At 33.9% G+C, this 12,541-nt stretch overlaps 1 protein-coding gene across 1 annotated transcript in view; it reads left to right on the forward strand.

The window, feature by feature from the left end:
- The window catches only part of LOC149782517 (cleavage and polyadenylation specificity factor subunit 1-like), a 152,093-nt gene that overhangs the window by 125,929 nt on the left and 13,623 nt on the right, over positions 1 to 12,541 (forward strand). Inside the window, exons 31-36 of the mRNA XM_089933943.1 lie at positions 762 to 830; positions 7,221 to 7,304; positions 7,831 to 8,007; positions 8,836 to 8,902; positions 9,493 to 9,540; positions 12,087 to 12,245. Of these exons, the coding sequence (XP_089790069.1) occupies positions 762 to 830; positions 7,221 to 7,304; positions 7,831 to 8,007; positions 8,836 to 8,902; positions 9,493 to 9,540; positions 12,087 to 12,245 (604 nt within the window). The remainder of the gene's footprint in view (positions 1 to 761; positions 831 to 7,220; positions 7,305 to 7,830; positions 8,008 to 8,835; positions 8,903 to 9,492; positions 9,541 to 12,086; positions 12,246 to 12,541) is intronic.

The following is a 12,541-nucleotide window of genomic DNA, read 5'->3' on the forward strand; positions in this document are numbered from 1 at the left end:
AATGGCATACAATTAACTGGGCACCATAACAGTGTATTGTTATTATAGTAGTAGTAATGGTTGTTGTAGTTGTGATTGACATTCTTGACATTTTCCAGAACCTTTGATGAGGAAGATGCAAGCACTGTTTGCAAGAAAAAAAGATAGTTTTATCAATAAACCTTGCCTTAATTGGATGCTGTCCTGTGAATTTCTCTTTTCTATCCAAGTAAGAAAACAGGCAGTTAATCCAATTTAACCTGTTTTGAAAACTGGTAACTAAAATTAAAAGTATTTGTTCATTTATTTTGAGATATTTCTCCAACAATAATGAAGTGTACAATTGGAAAGTATGACCAATTAAGTGTTGATATTTTTTGTCATTATATTGCTGCAGTGATATGCATCATCTTGTTATCTGTCAGAATTGCAGATCAAAGAATACAAACCTCAGTCATTGAGCTATTTCTACAGAACCTTTATAATTGTCATAAGTGAACTTAAAACCACATTGTATCTTTGACATTTGGAATAAATATAATCTGGATAGTTTCATGGTATATTTCAATTCAAAGACTAATACAGTTGGACATTAAATCGAGTTATAACTTTGGGAAATACAGAATACTATGTAAATTTATGTACTTCTTTTATAATATTTAATTAATTTTTATGATCAAATGCATTGCTCAATGCTAGGAAAAATTTTGTTGGTGATCACTGACATCACCTAGGCTTTTTACTGACATTTACCTTAAGTTTCTTTTGTTTAATTCATACAGATTGTTATCTTTGATGTGATAGAAGTTGTCCCAGAACCTGGCCAACCCTTGACAAAACACAAGATAAAGGTAATGCTTTGGGTAGATGTTAAAATTAGTTGCATCACATTGGCTAAGACACTACATTTAACCAGACACTACTGCAACTCTTCCTCATTATAATGATGTTTATGTGAGTGATGGAGTACAGTACCTTATAGTAAACTGCCTTATAATGAAGTAATATATAAAGTACTCCCTCATTATAATGCCATCCATTGGAGCCACAGAGTATGCTTTTTAGTAACACTGCCTTATAATGAAGTACATGATAAAGTACTCTACAATAATGTCTATGGGAATTATTAAGTTTACCACCTTATAGTAAGACTGCCTTATAATGAGGTACATAATACAGTACTCCATCATTATAATGCTGTCCAAGGGGTCATACAGGGTACACCTTATAGTAGACTTATAATGAAGTATACAACGTGTAGTACTCCTGTTATAATGCTGTATATGGGAGTCATGAAGTATACCAACTTATATTGGGACTACCTTATAGTGAAGTACATAATATAGTACTCCATCATTATAATGCTCTCTACAGTAGCCATAAAGTATACCACATTATAGTGAGACTACCTTATAATGAAATACATAATACATTACTCCCTCATTTTAGTGTCTACAGTAGCCATGAAGTATACCACCTTATAGCGAGAGTACTTTATAATGAAGTACATAATACAGTACAACCTCATTATAATACTCTCTACAGTAGCCATGAAGTATACCACCTTATAGTGAGACTACCTTATAATGAATTACATAATACATTACTTCCTCATTTTAATGATGTCTACAGTAGCATGAAGTATACCACCTTATAGTGAGACTACCTTATAATGAATTACATAATACATTACTTCCTCATTTTAATGATGTCTACAGTAGCATGAAGTATACCACCTTATAGTGAGAGCACCTCATAATGAAGTACATTATACATATAGTTTCACTACAGCATAAGAAAGGATCCATCACCATACCTGCTTTATAAATGGGAATGGTTTTACAATGAAGACCATTATAGTAAGGGTGTACAGTAAATTTACAAATGTAGTCCAGAAAAAGTCAATAATAAATGATTCTACTTTAACATTTTGTAAAGCTTCATTTAAAAATGAGTCAAGATCTCTTTCCTTAATTTCAGTCTTCACAGTTTTTGTAATTTTGATTCTGGGGTATCAGTTCTAGCTTACAATCATTTGCTTGTTTCAGATACCATTTAAATCTCTAGAAATGAAAAGTTGTTAAAGCTATGTTAAAAATTCAAATTACACACACACACACATGCTCTCTAGAAATGTATGATATTAAGGTTTGTTGCTGGTCTGTTATGCTAAATGGCACTTTTAACACAAGATTCTCTATATCATGCCAAGAAAATGGGAAATAAGTACATTTCTGAGGACACACCAGATGGGCAAAACAGGTTGAACTCATTGAGAATTTAATTTAATTTAACACACAACATTTCAGTTCCTAGATTAAGGTAACAGTTATGGTTATTTAGATCAAGCTGTGTGATAAAGATTTTTTTATGTAGAAACTTAATTACATTTGCGGCACCTGAATATAAGAGGGTATGATTAATTTAATTTACCATTTTATATGTTTTGTCATAGACAAGCAGTGATGTAAATTCCATTTGGCTTTTTGATAATCCCTACAAGTCACTGCTGTATATCCCATCTGGCTTTTTGATAATCCCTACAGCTCAATGCTGTATCCCATATGGCTTTTTAATAATCCCTACAACTCAATGCTATATATCCCATTTGGCTTTTTAATAATCCCTACAGCTCAGTGCTGTATATCCCATCTGGCTTTCTAATAATTCCTACAACTCAGTGCTGTATATCCCATCTGGCTTTTTAATAATCCCTACAACTCAATGCTGTATATCCCATCTGGTTTTTTAATAATTCCTACAACTCAGTGCTGTATATCCCATCTGGCTTTTTAATAATCCCTACAACTCAGTGCTGTATATCACAGCTGGCTTTTTAATAATCCCTACGGCTCAGTGCTGTATATCCCATATGGCTTTTTAATAATCCCTACAGCTCAGTGCTGTATATCCCATCTGGCTTTTTAATAATTCCTACAACTCAGTGCTGTATATCCCAAATGGCTTTTTAATAATCCTTACAACTCAGAAGGTGCTCAGATATTAATATTTTTATAACATACTAAGATTTTCTAAGAGAGTTACTTCATGTTTGACTTGAACTGAACAGTTTGTAGAGATATCTTAGGGCTGAGTCTCTGACTACTTTTTGCACATAACAGTTTGAGTGCAGATCTTGTTTAACCAAGAACACAAATCACTTATTATCTGACCACTCCAGTGGCCTAGTGGTTAGAGCATCTGTCTCATATGCAGGAGGTTGTGGGTTTGATCCCCGGCTGAGTCATACCAAAGACTTACAAAATTGGTACTAACAGCTGCCTCACTTGGCGCTCAGCATTAAGAGGTTAGTGTTACAACTGGTTGGCCTTGTGTCAGGATAATGTGACTGGGTGGGACATCATGCTACATGTCTCAGTATGATGCCCCGGTGCTAGACATCACTATAAAATGCTACATTGCAGACATTGTAACTGTGGCATTCTACGAATGCTCAGTTATGAGTTGGGGTGGGGTGCTCCCAATATTTATTTGAATTACTATGGAATTCCCACCCTGGCTCGTTTTTGTAGGAAGTGGAATTAGTGATAGAGAGAGATACAGCTCTGAGCCCCTAATCAGCAATACCAACAATTAAATTATTAAGAACACAAAGGTGAAATTCAAAAGAATAACAATTTAATAAGATTTAAAACGATATTAATTTCTCAACCAATCTTCTTCCTCTCGACCATGTAACAACCTATTTCATCACGTGATTATAGTGTGAGATGGCTTTCCCCTGTACTTGGTTTCTACTCATCTGCTCTACTCTGCTAATTCCTTTCCACCTTCCGGCATTCTCCATACTCCAATTCTTCCTGTACTCTCCTTATCTTCTTTTCTCCTCCCCCTTCTCTCTCTCTTCTTCTAGCAACTAGGCTTGTTCTCTGCCTACTGCCTTGTTCTATCCTGTCTCTCTGAGACTCGGGGACTTGACTACCCGGTAGTTCTGTCCCCAAAAGCTTCCTGTGAAAACACAAGGATGTTAGCATGTTTTGTTAGCCATCTCGCTCACACTAAATCAACAATCAGTCATCAGATAGAGGCTATCTACATCTTCGGTCACGCATTCATGCTCATTGAAAACCACACACGTTCTTATAAAAACAACGTTGCAATAAAGAGCAGTATCCTACTTATCATACAGACATCACTAAATTGCGTCACATCAATATATTCTTAATCTCATTATTCTGAACAATATCACAACAATCAGACGCATTTCTGTACATTACACTCCCACAAGTATACACAAATATTCAAATATCCACATTATTTAAATTTACACACTACAACCATTTCCAAAGTTACAATTTAATTCAACAATTGCAAAATCTAGAATATCACATAAACAAATACACTAGTTTACCCTGAAGTAACCAGATAGCGAATTACAATATTAATTCTGACTACGAGCTAGCAATTTACATAATCATGGCTCATTTCTCAAGTACGCATGTAAATTAAACAATACAAAGGTAATTCTATGTACTAACAATTCTAGTAAGTAAATATACATACTGCGCATAATTACAATTACAATGCCGTAACATTCTGCAACAATCGAGCAAATAACTCACTGACCTTTACAAAGCTTTCTGTCCTTGAATGTTCCAAGTTTTTTTTTTCACCAATTCACGAGTGGCTTCCTCGGAGTTATTGCTACAACTTCTCAGCATGATGCTTCACAATGACTAATTCATTCCCAGCCCAAATGACTGTTAAATTCTGGTTCGAATTGATGGCCCCACCCTTCCTCAGTTCCGATTGGATATCAATTCTACCCCAGTCGGTTCAGATTAACAGGCGAGTCTCAGGCCATCTGTCAAAGCGGGGAGATTTACAACAGCATCAAGGGTCCTTTGTTCTAGAACAAAGCTTCCAATGTCTACATGTTAGTTTTGACACCTAACGATGTGGGCTCTTGTACAAAGATGAATTGCTACAATAGTCGCAGGGTCTACACACACATGGCGCTAACCCATTCCTTTGTTCCAGACTTACGTAATCGTGGGCAGGCAAACGTGACAGTAGCGATATGACTGAAAAATTGTTAAAGCTACATTAAAAATCCAAATCACAACAACAACTTATTATCAGATGCCTTGTCTCACCTGAAACAGTACATCTTTTCATTCCAATCTCATTTGTTACACCCATGTTTAGTTTGCAAATGTTCTTTTCATGTTTGTTTTTGGGGGAAGTCACAGTTTTGTGGACCATATTGGCAGATATTTAAAGTCAGATCAGGACTGCACACTGCAAATAATGCAGTCTAGAAATAACATGATGATTTGGTACAGTGAAAGAGTCTAGAAACAACACAATGATTTAGTACAGTGAAATAGTCTAGAAACAACACGATGATTTGGTACAGTGAATGAGTCTAGAAACAACATGATTTATTACAGTGAAAGAGTCTAGAAATAACATCATGATTTAGTGCAGTGAAAGAGTCTAGAAACAACATGATGATTTGATACAGTGAAAGAGTCTAGAAATGTCATGATGATTAGTACAGTGAAAGAGTCTAGAAATAACATGATTTAGTAGAGTGAAAGAATCTAGAAATAACATGATTCAGTACAGTGATCGAGTCTAGAAACAACATGATTCAGTACAGTGAAAGTGTCTAGAAACAACATTATTCAGTACAGTGAAAGAGTCTAGAAACAACATGATTTGGTACAGTGAAAGAGTCTAGAAATATGATGATTTAGTACAGTGAAAGAGTCTAGAAATATCACAATGATTTAGTACAGTGAAAGAGTCTAGAAACAACATGATGATTTGAAACAGTGAAAGAGTCTAGAAATGTCATGATTTAGTACAGTGAAAGAGTCTAGAAATATCATGATGATTTAGTACAGTGAAAGAGCCTAGAAACAACATGATGATTTAGTACAGTGAAATAGTCTAGAAACAACACAATTTGGTACAGTGAAAGAGTCTAGAAATATCATGATGATTTAGTAGTGAAAGAGTCTAGAAATATCATGATGATTTAGTACAGTGAAAGAGTATAGAAATAACATGATGATTTAGTACAGTGAAAGAGTCTAGAAACAACATGATGATTTGGTACAGTGAAAGAGTCTAGAAATGTCATTATGATTTAGTACAGTGAAAGAGTCTAGAAATAATATGATTTAGTAGAGTGAAAGAATCTAGAAATAACATGATTCAGTACAGTGATTGAGTCTAGAAACAACACAATTCAGTACAGTGAAAGTGTCTAGAAACAACATGATTCAGTACAGTGAAAGAGTCTAGGAACAACATGATTTGGTACAGTGAAAGAGTCTAGAAATATCATGATGATTTAGTACAGTGAAAGAGCCTAGAAACAACATGATGATTTAGTACAGTGAAATAGTCTAGAAACAACACGATGATTTGGTACAGTGAAAGAGTCTAGAAATATCATGATGATTTAGTACAGTGAAAGAGTCTAAAAATATCATGATTTAGTACAGTGAAAGAGTCTAGAAATATCATGATGATTTAGTACAGTGAAAGAGTCTAGAAATATGATGATTTAGTACAGTGAAAGAGTCTGGAAATATCATGATGATTTAGTACAGTGAAAGAGTCTAGAAACAACATGATTTAGTACAGTGAAATAGTCTAGAAACAGCACAATGATTTGGTACAGTGAAAGTCTAGAAATATCATGATGAGTTAGTACAGTGAAAGAATCTAGAAATATCATGATGATTTAGTACAGTAAAAGAGTCTAGAAATAACATGATGATTTAGTACATTGAATGAGTGTAGAAAGAACACAATTCAGTACAGTGATTGAGTCTATAAACAACATGATTTATTACAGTGAAAGTGTCTGGAAACAACATGATGATATGGTGCAGTGAATGAGTCTAGAAACAACAAGATTCAGTTGAGTGAAGAGTCGAGAAACAACAAGATGAATCAGCACAGTGAAAGAGTCAAGAAAGAATGGTGATTCGGTACAATGAAAGAGTCTAGAAACAATATGATGATTCGATGCAGTGAAAGAGAAAGGGTGTCAGTCCTGTGCATAAAATTTAAACAGGGTGCAAATTGGAGGGAGGAAATAAGGATGTATTATGTTGAGTTTGGAGCAGGGAACTGCACTCACTGTACAGTACCTGCCTAACTTTTTCACGAAAGCAAGCAGGTGGATATGGTTGAGTTAATGCAAACTATAATGCATGATATTTATAGAAAAATATTGACACTTTAATATCTATCTACAGGTTCTCTATAGAAAGGAACAGAAAGGTCCTGTGACAGCTCTGTCCCATGTTAATGGGTACCTAATCTCTGCCATTGGTCAAAAGGTACAAGCTTAGAGTTATATTTATTGACATTGTTTGCATTTGACAAGTAGATGATTGTAAGATAATGTGTTTTTATCCTTCATTTGTTTCTAATATATTAGTTATTTTCAGACAGGTAGAATCAAGTATGATATAAGCAAACAAGAGTATTTATATTCTTGGATATTTCATCAAAGTCCTAACATCAGAGCCATCTTACCTAGTTAATCTGCATTTCTGTCTGTTAGTCTCTCTGTCACTCATTTGCTCCCCCCCCCACAGTGAAATATATAAATTTGACATTGATCACAGTATTACATGAGCTGACACAAATGTAAGTAGATTGGGTTCAGACTTGCTGTTAAATCCCCCCCCCATGATGTTGCTGTTAGTAATCAAAATTTGACATTGTTAAAATTTAATTATCTTTCAGACTAACCTTAAATAATATGATGCATTCAGAAAGTGACTGGATTACAATGATTTATGTAACATTTTGCATGCTAATGTTTTCAGCCTTAAATTGCTCAAATTTTGGCTATTTCAGCTTTTCATGTGGCAGTTAAAAGACAATGATTTGATTGGAGTTGCATTCATTGACACCCACATTTACATCCATTCCCTTGTCACACTGAAGAGCCTCATTCTGGCTGCTGACATCATTAAGAGCATCACTCTATACCGGTACCAGGCTGATCTCAAAGTTCTCTCCCTTGTCAGTAGGGTAAGTTATTTATATTACAGTGGTAGAATTGAGAACTTTGATATAGGTTACAGGTCTGTTCATGCATGAGCAATTAGTGTAAGCTATATTTGATGAAGACAGAGAGCAGAGGAGAGTTTGATAGAAAAATAATAATTTTTAGCCATTATTTTAATTTTTTGAAGGTGATAGCGTTCCAAAATGTGACAGTTGTGATCTCATTGATAAGTTATTCTTGCTTGCTAACTATTTTTCATTTGGCAACATTATGTTTATCAGTATTTCACACATATTAATTTGAAATTAATAATACTTCTTTAGTTGAGTTGTTTTGCAATAAAATGTAACTCTTCTGATACGGATTTTCACTAGTTTCCCCACATCATGAATTTGGTTAGTTGTTTTTTGCACAAGTCACTTATATGTGTATAATTGATTTCAAATTATACAAAAAACAATTCCTAATTTTTATAAGGTCAGTCACATGACAGACCAATATTGATATGTTGGTCTATGCAACCTGCATAAAGGTAGTGACTTTTTTACCATTTTGTTTGCCTCACTCAAGGCCATGACCCTACTCTTTGCAGGAGGGTGTGTGTGTGTGTGTGTGGGTGGGTGGGTGGGTGACATTTTAAAAGGGAGACAACTATGATTTAGTTTTAAAAATGACGCTTGCAATATATTTTAAATTTGATTGTTCATAATGGTATTTCTGTAGTTGTGTTGTCTTGCAGTAGACACTTTGCATAATTTCTTTTTTATGTTGCTGTAACTGCATTAATTAACAATATTCTGAGTTTTGTATCCGATAATGAACTTGTATTTGAATCTCATGTTAATTGGCAGGATGTCAAGCCCTTAGAAGTTTACACTTGTGACTTTATAGTGGACAACTCTCAGCTGAATTTCATAGGTATGCATCAATGTTTATCATATAAATGCAAGTATTTTATTATTCTGAAGCCAGTTTCATCTCTCTCTCTCTCTCTCTCAGTTTGCAAACTTAAGATATTCCCATGGCTCAACATGGCAGATCCCCCACCTTTTTGTATTACATATGTCTCCACCACCTCTTGTTTTGACTGTGAATCAAAAATCATTACATGTTAATGTTTGTCAAATAAAATATTCAGAAAAGTAACTTTAATTGGAACTTTTGTGTAGTATATGTACTAACTTTCTGCTGATCCAGAGCTGATCTGGATCTATGCATTTTGTTCTTCTGTTTACTCCTGACAAACTGCATAGACCCTGAATCCTTGCAGTTGTTCTCAACATATGAGCAAGTATGTATGTTAATTAACCTTTGACCCCCTCCCAGGTGGATACCCAAAAATCATACCACAGTCACAGATGGTTAACACATAAGCACCACTGAGCATATGTATATTGTTGTTAACTTAGTAATTATGTTATGTTTAAAAATTTAGTGATCTTTCCAAATTTGTATATATGTTTTGCTTATGAAATGTTATTCATGATGATGATTCCTTTAAATTTCAGTGACAGACAGGTTAAAGAATATACTGGTGTATTCTTATCAGCCAGAGAGTAAGTACGAGCCAAGGGTAAAGCTTTTCTCTATAAAAGAAAGAAAAAGCTGATATTGAATGGAACTGACAATCTTGATAATGACATTTATGATACATTTCTTGAATATTTTGTATCATTCCCCAGGGATCTGTACTTGGATCGTTATTTTTAATTTACACTAATGATATTGTCATTTCAGTATAAGACTGTTAGCTAATGATGCATCATTGTCAGTTAATGTTGAGGACATAACCCCAGCTGTGGTTGTATTTTAAACAAAGACTTCTCAAGACAATTTGTAGGCTGACCGGTGGCTAGTTGATTTTAATCAAAACAAAACCAAATCAATGACCATATCCAGAAAATCTAAAGTGAAACATTACCCACAATGTTTAATGAATGACAGTTATCAAGGCATGTCACTTCTCATAAAGACTCAGGCCTAACACTGGATGAAACCTTATCTTAGCATATACATGTTCAGGAAACAACTACAGTTGCATGGAAAATGTGTTTGATATACTAGGAAGTTTATTATTCAAACATGATTGAAAGTCATTAAATCTTTATTTCACCTTTATAAAACACTGTTTTGACTATGGGGATATTATCTGGGATAATTGCATCCAGTATAAAAAAAGAGGAAATAGAAAAAGTACAAGCTGAAGCAGTAGAATTATTTATCGGGCAACATGTGAAAGACTTTTAACAAGGCACTACAAATAAATGTAAGATGATATCATTTTTTTAAATGTATCATGGTGTGGGTCTCAGATAAGTGTGTGTTTTGGTTCTGCCATGTATGTGGGAGGTAAGTGACCTTTAGTCACCACCCATTGACAAGACATATCTATACCAAATTCATTTTTTTTCCAAGTCTGTTGTGGAATGGAATCATCTTCCTTTGGAAATTTAAATCAAACCTTAATTATACCCTGTTAAATCAGACCAAAATAGGAATCAACAACAGGTCCCAATCTATTACAATCAAGGTGAAAGATTAACACAGATTACACACACAAGACTTTGACTCTACAACAGGTCCCAATCTATTACAATCAAGGTGAAAGATTAACACAGATTACACACACAAGGCTTTGACTTGGTTGTAGCTTTTAAGAAAAATGATCTTTTCAAAAACCATTTGTCATTTAGCAATAGATGTCCATGCATTGAACCAGAAACCTCAAAGCATTTTTCTTGGACTGTACAAAATATCTTGCCATCAGATACAGAACTAAAGAAAATGTGTGGTTTGATAGAACTTTGATATTAATGGGTAACCCATTACAGTTGCTTGAGATCAATGAGATTTTCAAGGCAGTTGAAAAAGTACATAATTGCAAAGAAGAGATTTGTTAAATCACTACGTATGTCCTCACATTAGCTGTTTCATCTTTGGTACATCTTTAGTTTATTCAGCCTAAACATAAGTCTGTTACATAACAGCCCCTACCCCCATCAGTGCCAAAATCTTTTTTTAAAAATGTGCAGTTTTTTTCTCCTGGTTTTTTCTGTCAGAAATAAAGTAACTTGTTTATGCTTTAAATGCTTATAAGCTATTGTTTGATATTAATAATTAGCATTTTTCAATGTGTGCAATCCTATACTCAGTACTTGAATCATCCGCATTATTAAAGTAAATATAAAGATTGAAATAAGCTTAAGCTTGTTGCAAATTCTCTATATCTATTTTCAATTTTATGCACTTTAGACAATGACTTCTACAAATAAATAGTTTAAATCAAATCAAATTTTCCCAGTAGATGACTATGAATTTAAATAAATAAACAACACAAATGCTTATAAATCAGTGCAACTAGTTTTGCATTTACTGTATGCTTCTCAGGCACAAAAGCTGTCTTTATATTTTAAAACAACATAATGTCATACATGATATGCATCATCATAACAATTTTATATGTATTACAGGATCAAAAAGATACAGGAGTCTCTAATGAAAACTGAATCAATGAATGAAAATGAAATTTGCATGTATTCTTGTCTTTTCCAAAATTTATCTTCATTATCTTCTCATTTCCGGTACAAATTTTGTTTCAAAGAATTGCAAGATATCATGAAACAAATAACCATTTATACAGTTATAATTTTAAATTCACATATGAATAATTTTTTATGAAAAGAAAGTTCTTTATACCCAGTGGATATTTTTGAACATGTGTCCTATGTCCATGCTAGGCAAGTGTCCACTTTCCTAGGGATTACTGTGTATACTCACTTATAAGTCAAATCCAACTGCAAACAACATAAGCGCTGATCTGCCATAACATAATATGCTGGCAATCAGATCAGGGTCTGTGTTGTTTGTTCTACTGATTACCCCTAACAAACTGTACAGACCCAGATTGGCTGACACATTATGCAATGGCAGATCAGGGTATTAACAGCTTGCAGTTGAACTCTGCTTACAAGTGAGTGTGTTAGTATTTTAATTGAGAGTCTCTTAAAATTATTTGATCTGACCTGTCTTTTTTATTTAGGGTCTTTGAAGATCCATGTCCATGTGTTTTGAAAATTATTTAATATCTTTTTTCTCTTGGCAGTGCGTGAGAGTCATGGAGGTCAAAAGTTACTGAGGAAGGCTGATTTCAATGTGGGATCACACATCAACACAATGTTCAGAATACGCACAAAATTGTCCGATCCAACTATTGACAAGAAGTCTCTGCCGCTTCTTGAAAAGAGACAAATTACATATTTTGGTATGATGTTCACTATAGGTGTTTTTAATTACTGGTTTATTGTGGTATTTTGTCTGGTGGTACATACCACAGTACTTTTTCACTGTACGGGTACTTAGGTATTTTCTGACATTAAAGAATGTATGGAAATTCACGAGTAATCTTCTTACAAATTTAATGATATTGACATCGTTTTCATTTTTCATGACAAAATAATGCAAAGCATTTATTGTTTTTTCTACAAAACAATTGTATTTGTTTCACATTAACTTTGAAATTTACAATTATAAATATGTTTATGGTCTTATAATCACATG

The sequence above is a fragment of the Sinohyriopsis cumingii genome, chromosome 15 (genome assembly GCF_028554795.1).
Source record: "Sinohyriopsis cumingii isolate HCF-2022 chromosome 15, ASM2855479v2, whole genome shotgun sequence".
Lineage (NCBI taxonomy): Eukaryota > Metazoa > Mollusca > Bivalvia > Unionida > Unionidae > Sinohyriopsis > Sinohyriopsis cumingii.